The sequence below is a fragment of the Budorcas taxicolor genome, chromosome 3 (genome assembly GCF_023091745.1).
Source record: "Budorcas taxicolor isolate Tak-1 chromosome 3, Takin1.1, whole genome shotgun sequence".
In the NCBI taxonomy this organism is placed as follows: Eukaryota; Metazoa; Chordata; class Mammalia; order Artiodactyla; family Bovidae; genus Budorcas; species Budorcas taxicolor.
In genome coordinates this window covers 79,050,349-79,064,869 of record NC_068912.1, presented here as the reverse complement: position 1 = coordinate 79,064,869, position 14,521 = coordinate 79,050,349, and the positions used below count along the sequence as shown (strand labels likewise).

The window sequence follows — 14,521 nt, the reverse complement described above, 5'->3', positions numbered from 1 at the left end:
GTCTTCTGAACAATGTGAACTTCACAGCAGAAATCTGAACAAATAGTAGGTTATTTCACCCATCTGAAGTTCATCCCCCCCAAAAAGCACTTGGGAAGGGGCAATTCTTGTAACATCTCACCACCCTGCACTTATTACAACTGCATGTCTCTTCACTCTTACTGTCTCTCGTTTTCTCTCCCCTCTAAGAACCCTGAGGTTCTTCCTTTGGATCTCTCTATATACTCCCATCCACGAAGCCACTCTCTGCCATTGCTTCAGCGGTCCCCACTGTTGTAAGTCCTAAACCTCTAGCTCTAATCCCCGTATTTTAGTCTTCCCACTTGCTGTTTCCACCAGGATATCGATGAGTATCTTAAAACTCAACGTGTGAGGAAGTGACACACCTCCTCCAGCTCCTCCTCACTTTTTCGTTTCTACTCATGACTTCGCTATTTTCCCAGATACCTGTTCTAAAAATGAAAATAGAATTTCTTTATGAACCCTATCCAACTAATGCCAAGTCCTTGGCAACATGTTCAGGGGCTCTTCCAGTTGTCTTTGCTTGTTTCTTCCTCTGCCTCACCAAAGTCTTCTCATCTGGGTGACAGCAACGTCCTTCCAACCGCCCTTCTCGGCTCTGTCCTCGCTCCTGTCTGTCTCTCATGCGCATAGCATTTTGCTTTCTAGAGCACTTTTCTGTTCACCTATCTCACCGCAAACCTCATCTCTTCTGCAGAGTTAAGCACCTATTCCACAACCGTTGTTCACAATGTCCATAATATCAGTGTGGGGGACCTTCAAGTATTGTCCTCTGCAAATGTCTGTCATGTACTCAGCTCTGTCCAAACAACCACCAAGCACCTCCAGGTCCAGTATTTTCCCATTTCAGGACCTCTATTCTTGTATTGCTCTCATTAGAAGCATCTACCATCCCTACCTTTTAAAGCCAATACTTGCAAATTCATCTTGAATACCACCTGTTCAATCAAGCCTTTCCTACCTTGTCTGATCCGTAATTATCACTTCTCCTTTGTACATTCATTAAGTATCAATTGTTCGTATTCTCATTCTATATTTATATGATTTATACTATCTACTGCAGTGTTTTAGATTTTTTTTTTTTTGTCTCCTGTTTTAATTTGAAGGGATCATGAACTCTGTCAACCATGAATTTAGTCAACCATGCAGGGCCATCAAAAAATAGGAAAACATAATGGTTAAAAGCACAGATTTTGGAAATCCAATAGTTTTAGTTCTTCCACTTATTAGCTATGTGCTGGTTAAGCAATGGCTTACCTACTCTGAGCTTTGATATTATCTATAAAATAGGCCTAAGATTAGCTGCTTCAAGTCTCCTTACAGGAGTTAAACGAGGTTTCACGGAGGGCCTGACAGATGGTAATCACTCAAAGAATGCTTAGTCTTGTCAGTGTTCTTTTTATAGTCACTGTACAAAGCAAATGCACAGAAAGTTTCCTGGATGACATTGAAGGGGGACTTCTAGCTAAAGACCACAGCAGAAAGGAAAATATTGTACTAAATGAAGCCCTAAAATAAAAACTCACACTAGAGAAGAGGTCCCCAAGGATACAGGTGTTATCCAAGCCTTGATCCCAAGGCCTCACCTGATGCCTGGTGCTGGGCAGGTGCTTAATAACCATCGGTTGCACTCCCATAGCTAGCGAATAAGTGCCATATTTGTGCAGTGATCAATGATACACAGCAGATGATCAGACAGTGAAGGAAACTCATTGTCCACTACCTTCTGAGCAATTTATGATTCACACTCTGATAGCAAATCGGCCCGATTGTGTGTCTACAGCTCAGGCCAGTGTGTCCTCTAATGGTTTTAATGGAGATCTTGCTATGTGGATTTAAGAAGATTTATCAAGGCCTGTACCAGAGAGAGAAGTCTCCTGAAAACGCATTTCTGCGTATTCCCAAATACAAAATGTATGTGGCTCAGCTCAGTCAAATCTTTGGGACAACGTGAGAGACAATGATATGATAATAGGTTCAATCCCTACACTCCCTTAAAAGCTTTTCCTTGGGTACTTTAAGAAAAAAGTTATATTAAAAACAAAAGTAATGGGATTCCCAGACAGAAATCTGTGTTTAAATGGCATTAAGGCTGTGGTTCAAATCAACAAAAGCCAGGAAATCCAAAGTTAACCTTTATCCAGACTGTTAGGCCATTTTTTCCAGCTCTGTGTATGCCTGTGAGCAGCCCTCCCTTTGAATTTCCTGGCTCTGGTGACCAAAATCCACAAATCGCTTTGAATTACAGTTCTCCAGATCTTCTATTTAATGAGAATATACCCTGAAGATATAAACTTACTTGCAAGTGTTTTTATGTGTAGCCACTGTAAATCTAGGAGCTATGAACCTGGTAGGTTTTTCTTTTTTCTTTCAAGTTCCTGAAATTCCCATCTCTGCCTAAATCAGTCCTGCCTTATATCCAGGTAGAATGACTTGTCTAACATTTGTGCTGCACCGAAGAAGTTTCATGACAGTTTATGTGTCATAGTTATAATGCAAATACATATTAAAGTATTTTTTTTTTCTCTCTTTTCACCAGACATGGAGATGACTTGATTGTAACACCTTTTGCCCAGGTATGTATCATGCTGGCCTGGCTCATTCTCACTCTGCCGCTGGGTGTAGTTTCTAAGAGTGCTCTGTGAACCTACCTAGCCCTCTCCTTTTGTTCCTAACCACTCCTAACTGTGGAAATATTTTCCTTTTAGGTCCTTGCCAGCTTGCGAAGTGTGAGAAACAACTTCACTCTGCTGACAAACCTTCATGGAACATCCAATAAGTAAGCACACACATTTGTGAAGTTGTGAATCCCTTCCAAAAGGTGAAACACTGCATAGCACTAACACACACCAACACACAACTTAACACTAATGAATGGACATTTGTCCTCCGAGCTAGGTTAGGATACATGGTAACATTTGAAAGTAGGATGGATCACCATAGTATTTTAGAACTGGTATCACTTCATGGCAAATAGATGGGGAAACAGTAGAAACAGTGGCTGACTTTATTTTTCTGGGCTCCAAAATGCAGATGGTGATTGCAGCCATGAAGTTAAAAGACGCTTACTCCTTGGAAGGAAAGTTATGACCAACCTAGACAGCATATTGAAAAGCAGAGACATTACTTTGTCAACAAAGGTCCGTCTAGTCAAGGCTATGGTTTTTCCAAATGCTGTGTTTTTTCCAATAGTCATGTATGGATGTGAGAGTTGGATTATAAAGAAAGCTGAGTGCCAAAGAATTGATGCTTTTGAACTATGGTGTTGGAGAAGACTTTTGAAAGTCCCTTGGACAGCAAGGAGACCCAACCAGTCCATCCTAAAGGAAATCAGTCCTGAATATTCATTGGAAGGACTGATGGTGAAGCTGAAACTCTAATACTTCAGCCACCTGATGCAAAGAGTTGACTCATTGGAAAGACTCTGATGCTGGGAAGGATTGAGGGCAGGAGGAGAAGGGGATAACAAAGGATGAGATGGCTGGGTGGCATCTCTGACTCTATGGACATGAGTTTGAGTAAACTCCGGGAGTTGGTGATGGACAGGGAGGCCTGGCGTGCTGTGGTTCAGGGGGTCGCAAAGAGTTGGACAAGACTGAGTGACTGAACTGAAGATGTTAGAAATTAGTCCAGGTCTTATTAATCTTTGTATCTTTAACACTTAGTAGACAAGAGTTTAACAAATGAAAGGATAAGTTTTATTTTTCCTTTTTCTTTTTGTATTTACTGCTTGAAAATATGAATCGGTTCAGTTCAGTTCAATTGCTCAGTCGTGTCCGACTCTTTGCAACCTCATGAATCGCAGCACGCCAGGCCTCCCTGTCCATCACCAACTCCCGGAGTTTACACCAACTCATGTCCATTGAGTCTGAGATGCCATCCAGCCATCTCATCCTCTATCGTCCCCTTCTCCTCCTGCCCCCAATCCCTCCCAGCATCAGGGTCTTTTCAAATGAGTCAACTCTTCCTATGAGGTGGCCAAAGTATTGGAGTTTCAGCTTGAGCATCAGTCCTTCAGTGAACACCCAAGACTGATCTCCTTTAGAATGGACTGGTTGGATCTCCTTGTAGTCCAAGGGACTCTCAAGAGTCTTCTCCAACACCACAGTTCAAAAGTACCAAATCTTCGGTGCTCAGCTTTCTTCACAGTCCAACTCTCACATCCATATATGACCACTAGAACAACCATAGCCTTGACTAGACGGACCTTTGTTGGCAAAGTAATGTCTCTGCTTTTGAATATGCTGTCTAGGTTGGTCATAGCTCTCCTTCCAAGGAGTAAGCATCTTTTAATATCATGGCTGCAATCACCATCTGCAGTGATTTTGGAGCGCCCAAAAATAAAGTCTGACACTGTTTCCACTGTTTCCCCATCTATTTCCCATGAAGTGATGGGACCAGACGCCATGATCTTAGTTTTCTGAATGTTGAGCTTTGAGCCAACTTTTCACTCTCCTCTTTCACTTTCATCAAGAGGCTTTTTAGCTCCTCTTCACTTTCTGCCATAAGGGTGGTATCATCTAAGATACATGAATACTCATCAGTAAATACCATAAATTCTATTAAAATTCTTTTGGATTAAGCTATTAAAGAGTTCAGAAGTTCAATCTTAAGATTAAAAGTAACAAAAGCTCAGGTCCAAGTTGCCTATGTTTTGGTAATATATAAACAGATTCATGCAATTTGATGAGTAAGAGTAGCACTATCCTCTCTTCTGTCCTTAACGAGCTACATAAACTTGGCCATTTCAACTAACATGGCTGAACTGTGGTCTCCTTATCTGTTAAATGAAAGGTTTGAGCTGATCATACTCCAATAGCTTTCTCCTCCAAAATCATTTCAATCTGTGGGTCTAAGTGCTATGTCGTTCACTATCCAGCAATTTAACAATCATCACAGAAATCAGAAGGTCATAGAACCAAACTTCCCTGGTGTTTCAGTGGATAGAGTCTGCCTACCAATGCAGGGGACACAGGTTCGATCCCTGATCCAGGTAGATTTTACGTGCTGTGGAGCAACTGAAGTCCATTCGTAACAACTGCCGAGCCCATGTGCCACAACTACTGAAGCCTGTGGGCCTAGAACAAAAGAACAAAAGGTGCAACAAAAGAAGCCACCCCAATGAGAAAGAAAGAATAGCAATGAAGAGTAACCCCTGCTCACTGCAACTAGGAAAGTTGTGTGCAACAAGGAAGACCTAGCACAACCAAAAATAATTTTTTTTTTTTTTAAAAGGAGATCATAGAACTCATGATCCTGGAATGGTAGGGCTAGAGGAGAACTTTGAGACCACTGATTCAGCAGCTTTGTTTTACAGAAGGTGAAATCAGGCCCTCAGAAATCCAGCAAGTTGCTAACAACCACACCATAGGCTAAAGACACACCAGGACAAAACCCTAAGTCTCCTGATTTTTCTAAGCTAGTTTTTACCCTGTAGGAAATCTTGTCTCTCTAGTCTTTCTGAAATTATTCTTCAACCCTCTATTTTGCTTTTATCCAAATTTTTATTGAATGGCGTTATTAAGAGTAGACCCTACTTTGAAAGCTAACTTTTCCTTTCACTGTTCTATCATTTTTCACTGGGGCTTCCTGTGAGATGGTCCTGCACATTTCTATGGAGTTTTTCCCATCATCAGTTTCTCCTCCTCTAAATTATTCTCCAGAGTGCCACCATAATCTTCTTTTTCACTACTGTGTGGCTGTGTCACTTTCCAGCTTCAGTAGTTCACTGTCTAATCATTAAGATGAAAGCAGGTGCTTGGCCCAAGGTGTCTTGCGATCTGATTCAAGCTAGTTGGATTGATAGTTGATCGAGTTTATATTGGATGCAGTATACAGGAAAGCTAGAAGCCTTTCCACCCTCATTTGCAGTGGTGAAGTGAGTGAAAGTTGCTCGGTCATCTCCAACTCTTTGTGACCCCATGGGCTATACAGTCCATGGAACTCTCCAGGCCAGAATACTGTAGTGAATAGCCTTTCCCTTCTCTAGGAGGTCTTCCCAACCCAGGGATAGAACCTAGATCTCCAGCATTGCAGGCAAATTCTTTACCAGCTGAACCACAAGGAAAGCCCTCATTTGCAGAGGTGCTCTGTGTTTATTATTAAATAATTACCTCAACAAGTATTTATTTAGATACTATTCATCCACATATTTTTGTTTGTACTTAACAAATATGTATTGAGCACCACCTTGTACCAGGCACTGGTGATATAATAGTGACCAGAACATACAAGTTCTCTGCCCTTTTCAGGATTTCCATTCTAATGGGACATTCCCAGAGGTACAGAGGTGTACAATCAGACCAGGAGTCTGGCCACATGGCATCACATTCTAACAACTGCGTCGTGTTTGTTCCCTGCATGTTCTATTCTATATCCTAATCATGGACTTACTGTTCTCACTTGCTAAAGTGTCTCTCTCCACCTTCCATTGATTGTTCCACTGAATCTTGCTTGTCCTTTCTAACACACTTCTGTATCACCTTCACCAGGATGCTTCCCCTGACCCTGTCAAGCCTGGCTGAGCATCCTTCAGTGGCCCCAGAACACTCTGCAAATCATGTATGGATCTTTGCCACTACTGCTACTAGACTCTGTGTCTTGTAAGGACCCTTGAAAATTACATTTACTTTTCCTTGACTCTCTAAGAATTAGGAGAACACCTGACAAATAGTGTTTGCTCCATAAGTATTCATCATTAATTCTCTGAATTAATAATTTTTAGAGAAATGTTTAGAAAATTACTTTTTCAAAAGTGATCCTTTCTGTTTCCCCACTTTTTTTCTTTATAGAATATGGCTTCTGGGGCCTTATTTATCACTTCCTAACTCAATTCTACCTATTGAAAATTATGTGACTTGGGGAAATTATTTCACCTCTCTGGAGCTCAGTTTCCCAGTCTGTAAATAGGGTTGTTCTGAGAATGAAATTTGTTGATATTTGTAAAGCGTTTATAACAACTTATAGCACATGGTAAGTGCTCAATAAATGTGAATTATTGTAAGTGATGGTTACATTTCTCTTGCTGAAGCCAGAAATAGTGTGACACTTTGGAGTGTTCATGTCCATCATCTCAATTATCATCACCATAAATAAGATTTGTGATGTGACAGGCATGTTGCCTCTGCTCAGTGGACAAGGAACCAGAGCTCAGGGAAATCAAATGATTAGTGCAAAAACAGCTCACTTCTGGAGACATGCCAAACCAGTCTTGAAACCTGGCATCCTAATTCTTGCAGTGCTCTTCTGTAAGGAAAACTCAGTTTTTTCCTTCCTATGTAGTGAGAAACTTAGTTCTTCCCATGTGGGTTTTGTCTTCCTATGAGTCTTCTTTACTATCCACACAAAACACTTCATTTCTGACCTGTCTGGTCACCAATCCATGGAGATTTTTTTCCCTACAATTACAAGCAAATGTTGGACACCAGCTGGATGTCTGACGGTTTAATTCAATCCCAACACTCTCTATATGGAGATAGCATCAGATCCCACAAGTTAGGGCTCAGTCCCATGAGATTGCACACTGCCTTCCCCCCCACTTTCCAGACACCAGTCACAGGCTCAGATTATCATCTATGCTTCTGATCGCGCCAGCTGTAGATTCTAATGAATCTGTGTCTATTCTATTTCAACCTGTATCTAATTTATTCTAACCCGCCCCTCCCCCAGGTCTCATTAATTTGCCTGAGCTGTTCACAGAATCTAAGGAAACACTTACATATGTTTACCAGGTTATTAAAGGATGTGATCGAGGATACAGGTGAACAGCCTGATGAAAAGACACACAGGGCCGAGCCTGGGCGGGTCCATCCTCATGGAGCTGGGGTGTATCACCCTCCTGGTGTGGATGTGTTTGCCAGCTTGGAAGCTCTCTGATACCTGTATTATTAGAATTTGATGGAGGTTTCTTCACATAGTCATGATCAATTATTAACTCTGTTCCCAGCCCTTCTCTCCTTTCTGGAGGATGAGGGATATGGCTGAAAATTCTAAGCTTCTATTCATGGCTTGGTATTTCAGGTGACCAGCTCCCACCCAGGAGTCACCCAGGACGCAGAGTCACCTCTTCAGAACAAATGATGCTCCCAGTGCTCTTCTTTCTTAGGAAATTAACAGGAGTTTGGGGAGCTCTGTATCAGGAAGCAGGGCAGAGACCTATACATATATAGAGATGATAAAATATATATATTTTATTATCTCACATCTTTCCATTTACTAGACTTTAACATTTACTACTATTCAGTCTTCTGCATTATGGGATGAAATCTCTGAAGGTTTTGGAACAGAGTCACTTAAGAACTTACGGAATAGCTGAAGGTCAGAGAGCCTGAGGCAGAGACATGAGCTAGGAAAGGGTTTCAAGAACTAAAATGTGAAGAGTGAAACCCTGAACCAAGATGATGGAGGTGGGAATTGAGGAAGAAGGGATGAATAAGGGTACATTCCAAAGGCTTCTTTAGCATAGCAGGACCCCAAAGCACTACACTGCACAGCTCCAGAGAGAAGAGGTGTGGGGGGTGATGTGATGGACTGTTTTCAGTTACTGTTTTCTTAGCATGGGCTTGGAGGTCTTTCTTCTGTGAAAGTATCAGGGAATTCCTTCTAACCCTGCTGATTGCTGCTGCTGCTGCTGCTGCTGCTAAGTCACTTCAGTCGTGTCCGACTGTGTGTGACCCCATAGAAGGCAGCCCATCAGGATCCCCCGTCCCTGGGATTCTCCAGGCAAGAACACTGGAGTGGGTTGCCATTGATTAGGTGGCATTAATGGTAAAGAATCAGCCAGCTAATGCAGGAGACTCAGGAGACAAGGGTTCAATCCTTGGGTCAGGAAGATCCCCTGAAGGAGGGCATGGCAATCCACTCCAGTATTCTTGCTTGGAGAATCCCATGAACAGAGGAGCCTGGTGGGTTACAGTCCACGGGGTCCCAAAGAGTCAGACACGACTGAGCACCTAAGCGTGCACACACGCACTGATGGTTACAGGCTGTCAGCTGAAGCAGTTTCTGGGGAATCAGATTTTTCCATAGCCTTGGGGTTTTGAACCACGTACAGATGCAGAGTTGCTATACACAGAGTGCCCTAGGACCACAGCTGCCATACAGAGAGCTCATCCAGAGCTGAGGACCGAGGACTCAGGCTGAGCACTGCCCTCCAAATCATGGCCCTCTGTGTCTCCTCTGGTCCAAAGCACACTCAGCAAACATAATAGATCCCCAGCAGTAAGAAAGTTGCATCTAGTTTGGCATCATCGTTGTTCAGTTGCTCAGTTGTGTCCGACTCTTTTCGACCCCACGGACTGCAGCACACTAGGCTTCCCTGTCTTTCACCATCTCCCGGAGCTTGCTCAAACTCATGTCCATTGAGTTGGTGATGTCATCCAACCAGCCATCTTCTGTCATCCCTTTCTCCTCCTGCCCTCAATCTTTCCCAGCATCAGGGTCTTTTCCAATGAATTAGCTCTTTGCATCAGGTGGCCGAAGAATTGGAGCTTTAGCTTCAGCATCAGTCCTTCCAGTGAATGTGCCTAATGGTCATTCCCAAATTCATACCCATATTTGTGCAGAGTTGATCCTCCTATTAAGTTCAAGTACTTCCTTAAAATCAACACCAACCAACATGTCCATCAGTAGAGCTTCACCAAAGGGAGCTGAGATTGCTTGGGTCTAGCTCAGGCTCAGAAGTGAACATTGGGGCAGCCTGGCAGGGGCAGGTTGGAAAACTGAGGGTCCATTTAATGCACTCCATTCTATTCCCAGTCGATACCATCAAACAAATAAAGACAACTGAAGACAAAAATATCTATTAGGAATGTATCCACCAGACTAAGAGGATTGTCCTTCCCACCCCAACCCTGATATTCACTGATCTCAACAACTGAAACAGCAAGGTTCGTGGAACTCGGAAGTTGCTTTCTGGGATGTTTGACTTGGGTTCCTGAGAGCCATTCCTTGACTTGAATGTAATAATTTAAGTAATAATTACATCCTTAGAATGATTTTCACAAGACATGTGGGTAGTGGGTGTGTTTTCTTTTTAATATGAAAAGGAACTCCCACATAGAACTATACTGTTCACACGTCAAGGTTTCCTTTATCTTTTGGCTCTTTGCTTAGTATAAAAGCAGTCCATTGTCTGAGCTTTACCACCCAAAGGGTAAAAAATCTCAGAGTTCCTGTTGAGGTGATTTCCTTGCACTTCCATGAAATGTTTTATTGAGGGCTGCTTGATTGGGCTTGTATTTCTTGGCTTCAAATTGAAACCTATATTTCCTTTGTCCCAGGAATTTTGAAACTAAGGCTTTCGTTTAGAGTTTATTCAGATAAGCATCCCTAAAGCATTTACTGGCTTTAAACAGACTGCTAGAGAAATCACATGTGAATGAGAATGCTTACCATTCAGCAGTCTGATAGCCAGGGAATATAGCTGGAGCAAAGAGGTGTCCCTCATCATCCAGCTCTGTCAGTAACATCACTAGTATCACTGGTGGCTCCCAGGAGATCATGTTACATCACTGTATTAACATTCTTCCAAAGTGTGATTAAATCAACATTATATGAAATCTTTGAAAAAGAATTAATAGCCACTGATTTTTTTTTTCAGTATATATCTGAAGTGTCTTTCATTGCTTTGTGTCCTTTGGCATGGGACTTAAATTAGCTGAGAATAATAAAATCTTGAGCATTCAGAGTTGCAAAGAACCTAGCCAAATTTCCTCAGAGTGAGGGAGGAAATATATGTAAAACCTCTCACACAGGAGCTGGCACATTGTAAATTAGCAGTAAATGTTACTTGCTGCCTGTTCTCCCCAAGTGAGGAAGAAACTGAGAATTTCAGTGAGTTGCCCAGGGCTATATAGTTAGAAGGTGCCAGAACCAGGATTAGAATTCCTGTCTTCTTATTCATAGTCCAGCTCTTTTTCCACTGTGCTATTCAGGGTTGGAAAGTATTAACTGCTGTGGCCATATTATCCTCCCTATTAATATCACCACCTTTACAACCCAGGCGTAGAACTTATGATTATTCCATAAATTAGGGACCTTTGGACTCACAGTGGCCATTTTCTTCTGGCACTCTCATGCCCCACAAGCAATACTGCACCCACCAGACATCATTCATTCATTTAAAATGTATTGAGCTTCTTCTTTGTACTGGATCTTGAGAAAAGTGACAAACCTTTATAAATGTTGTTGTTGTTTAGTCACTAAGACCCCATAGACTATAGCCCTCCAGGTTCCTCTGTCCATGGGATTTCCCAGGCAAGAATACTGGAGTGGGGTGCCATTTCCTTCTCCAGGGGATCTTCCTGATCCAAGTAGTCCTTGCTTTTCTGAAGTTTACACACAGAGATGCTTACTTGAATTAATAGCTGTAAATAAAAGTTATATTTTCAAAATAACTGCTAGGACAAAGGAATTTAAATTATTTAAATTGTGTAGCTTTTAAGAAGTTATTGGAAGAGTCAGGCGCAATGCATTGCTGTACTATTAAGGAAGCAGAGATTTCCAATATTTAGGGTCTCATTTCTGTGTCTCTTTTTGCACACATTTTCTTTGGAACTCAGGAAGATAAGTAAAATATTTAAAATATATTATTAATCTAATCAACACCTATCAGCTACCTATACTGTGTCAAATATTTTGCCAGTTCCAAGGTTACAGAGGGGAATGAGATTCAGTCTTTGCTTAAGTCTCTCACAGGTAAATGGGAATTGCAGTGCAGCGAAGAGCAGCACTAGGGTGAGACAAGCATAGAGAAGTACAAGCAGCGCAGTGACCAGTCAGAGGAGGGAAGATTTCTCTGAAGAGGTGATGCTGGAGTGCAGTCCTAGAACGTGTGAAGGAGTTTGCCACTTAAAGAGGAAGAGAATAGTGGTCAGCTGAGCAAAACGGATTCAAAAGACACAGCAACACAAGCATTTTCTGTGTCTGAGGAACAGTGGGGAGTATGTAGAACGAAGGCTATACGGGAAAAGGAAACCAGATAAAACATTCATATGGTGCTAGGCTTCTCAGATCATTTTCACATCATATAGTTTGCCAGTATTTACGGAGTTCCTACTCTTCACAAGGCAAGCTGGTAGGTCCTGCAGAAGGCAAATGGGAAGGGATAATAACTGGACCCCACCATCAATGGGTCATAGATTAGACATGGGGATCGTCCGTGACCATATATGAGTTGTAACATGACAAAATAACCCTAAAGGTACAAATACAGTGCCAGGGGAGATTAGTGGAAGGGTCATTTTTAGCTAAGAGAATGATATTTTCAAGAAGGAAGAAATTTTCCTCTTTTTTTCTAGGTTTTCCGGGCTGGTCTAAGAATTAAGTTGACCTGAGACAGATTAATAAGAGAAAGTCAAACAAATGTCTAATAACATGTGTATATGGAACAGACCCAGGAAAACTGAGTGATGACAAATGGCTGAAACCCTCCCCCGAAGCAGCATTTTCAGCTAAAGACAAAAGAAAATATTGTGGGGTAGGGAGTTGGGACTTAAAAAGGAAGGAAGGCAATTGACATGGAAATGGAAAAGCAAATGTTTGGTAAATAAATGTTTGCTGGACCCTATGGAGACAGACAGTGTCACATAGAATGGAATTTTGACAAACAGACTTTCCTGGGTTCCTCCCTGCCTAGCATACCTAGTGCACACTACTCTTATGGATTGTGATATCTCTGTTCCTCTATTGACATTCCTTTAGTCAGTGAAGGGAAAGCTCAGTCTTTGGGACCTTTTCAGCTTGAAATTGTTCACATGCTAAGAGACATTTGGGGTAGCAAGTTTTCCTCCCCTATAACCACATTCTTTGGAGAAGGGGGCATTTGAAGGTGTGATTCTGGATACCAGGTGTTTTTTTCTTCCCCACACATCCAAGCACCAGCTGGGTGTCCTATAAGTCAATAAAGTTCTAACATGATTTACTTGGAGATAGTGTCAGACCCCACAGGTTAAGGGCCCAGTCCTATGAGACTGTCCCCCCAGTACACACGCACGCACACACACATACACACTTCAGACCCCATTGGCAAGCCCAGGTTCTTGCAGGTATCTGACCCACTGGCTATAGGTTGGAAGTTCCCATGACCCCTTCCTTGGGTTCAATTAACTTACTAGAAGAGCCCACAGAGCCTAGGGAAACATTTTACTTACTAGAGCACAGCTTTGTTGTAAATGGATATGACTCAGGAATAGCCAGATAGAGGAGGTTCCGGGGTTGAGGGGTAGGGGGAGGGAGGAAAGGATGGCAAAGCTTCCAAGCTCTCTGAGTGCATCATCTTTCTGAATGATGTTCACCAACGCAGGCTTTTTGAGTTTTTATGAAAGCTTCATACAGATGTATGATTGATTAAATTATTGGCCACTGATGTTTGAACTCAATTTCCGGCCTCTCTCCCCTCCCCAGAAGTTCCAGGTGGGCCGAAAGTTCAAACCTTCTAATCGCATGATTGGGTAGTCTGGCCCCTAGCCTCCTCCTTAGGTTACCTAGTTGCTGGTCCAAAGATCACTTCATTAACATGTCAAAAAACACATAGCAAAGATGGCTTTTCTCACTTTGTTGTTGTTCATTTGATAAGTTGTGTCCAGCTCTTTGTACTCCCATGGACTGCAGCGCAACAGGCTCCCCTGTCTTTCACTATCTCCAGGAGTTTGCTCAAACTCATGTCTATTGAGTCGGTGATGCCATTCAACCATCTCATCTTCTGTTGTCCCCTTCTGTTCCTGCCCTTAGTCCTTCCAATGAATATTCAGGGTTGATTTCCTCTGGGATTGACTTGTTTAATTGACTGATTTCCTCTCCTCACTTAGGAAACTCTTAGGATTTTAGGAGCTCTGTGCCAAGAATTGAGCCAAAGACCAAATGTGTGTGTGTGTGTGTGTGTGTGTGTGTGTGTATGCATATGCATAGTCAAAGCTGTCGTTTTTCCAGCAGTCATGTACGAGTGTGAGACTTGGGACATAAAAAAGGCTGAGCACTGAGGAATTGGTGCTTTCGAATTGTGGTGCTGAAGTCTCTGGAGAGTCCCTTGGACTTGCAAGGAAAAGGTCAGTTTTCATTCCAATCCCAAAGGAAGGCAATGCCAAAGAATGTTCAAACTGCCTTACAAGTGCGCTCATTTCACATACTAGCAAAGTAATGCTCGAAATCCTTCAAGCTAAGCTTCAACAATATGTGAACCAAGAATTTCCAGATGTAAAAACTTGATTTAGAAAAGGCAGAGGAATGAATTGCCAACATCTGCTGGATCATAGAAAAACGCAAGAGAATTCCGGAAAAACAGCTACCTCTGCTTCATTGACTACACTAAAGCCTTTGACTGTGTGGATCACAACAAACTGGAAATTCTTACAGAAATGAGAATACCAGACCACCTTACCTGCCTCCTGAGAAACCTGAATGCAGGCCAAGAAGCAACAGTTAGAACCAGACTTGGAACAACAAACTGCTTCAAAATTGAGAAAGAAGAATGTCAAGGCTGTATATTGTCACCCTGCTTACT

The 14,521-nt window shown here is 42.2% G+C and overlaps 1 protein-coding gene across 1 annotated transcript in view; it reads left to right on the top strand.

Moving 5' to 3' along the window:
* The window catches only part of PDE4B (phosphodiesterase 4B), a 533,352-nt gene that overhangs the window by 390,977 nt on the left and 127,854 nt on the right, over nucleotides 1-14,521 (top strand). Inside the window, exons 4-5 of the mRNA XM_052638243.1 lie at nucleotides 2,561-2,597; nucleotides 2,730-2,800. Coding sequence (XP_052494203.1) covers nucleotides 2,561-2,597; nucleotides 2,730-2,800 — 108 coding nt within the window. The remainder of the gene's footprint in view (nucleotides 1-2,560; nucleotides 2,598-2,729; nucleotides 2,801-14,521) is intronic.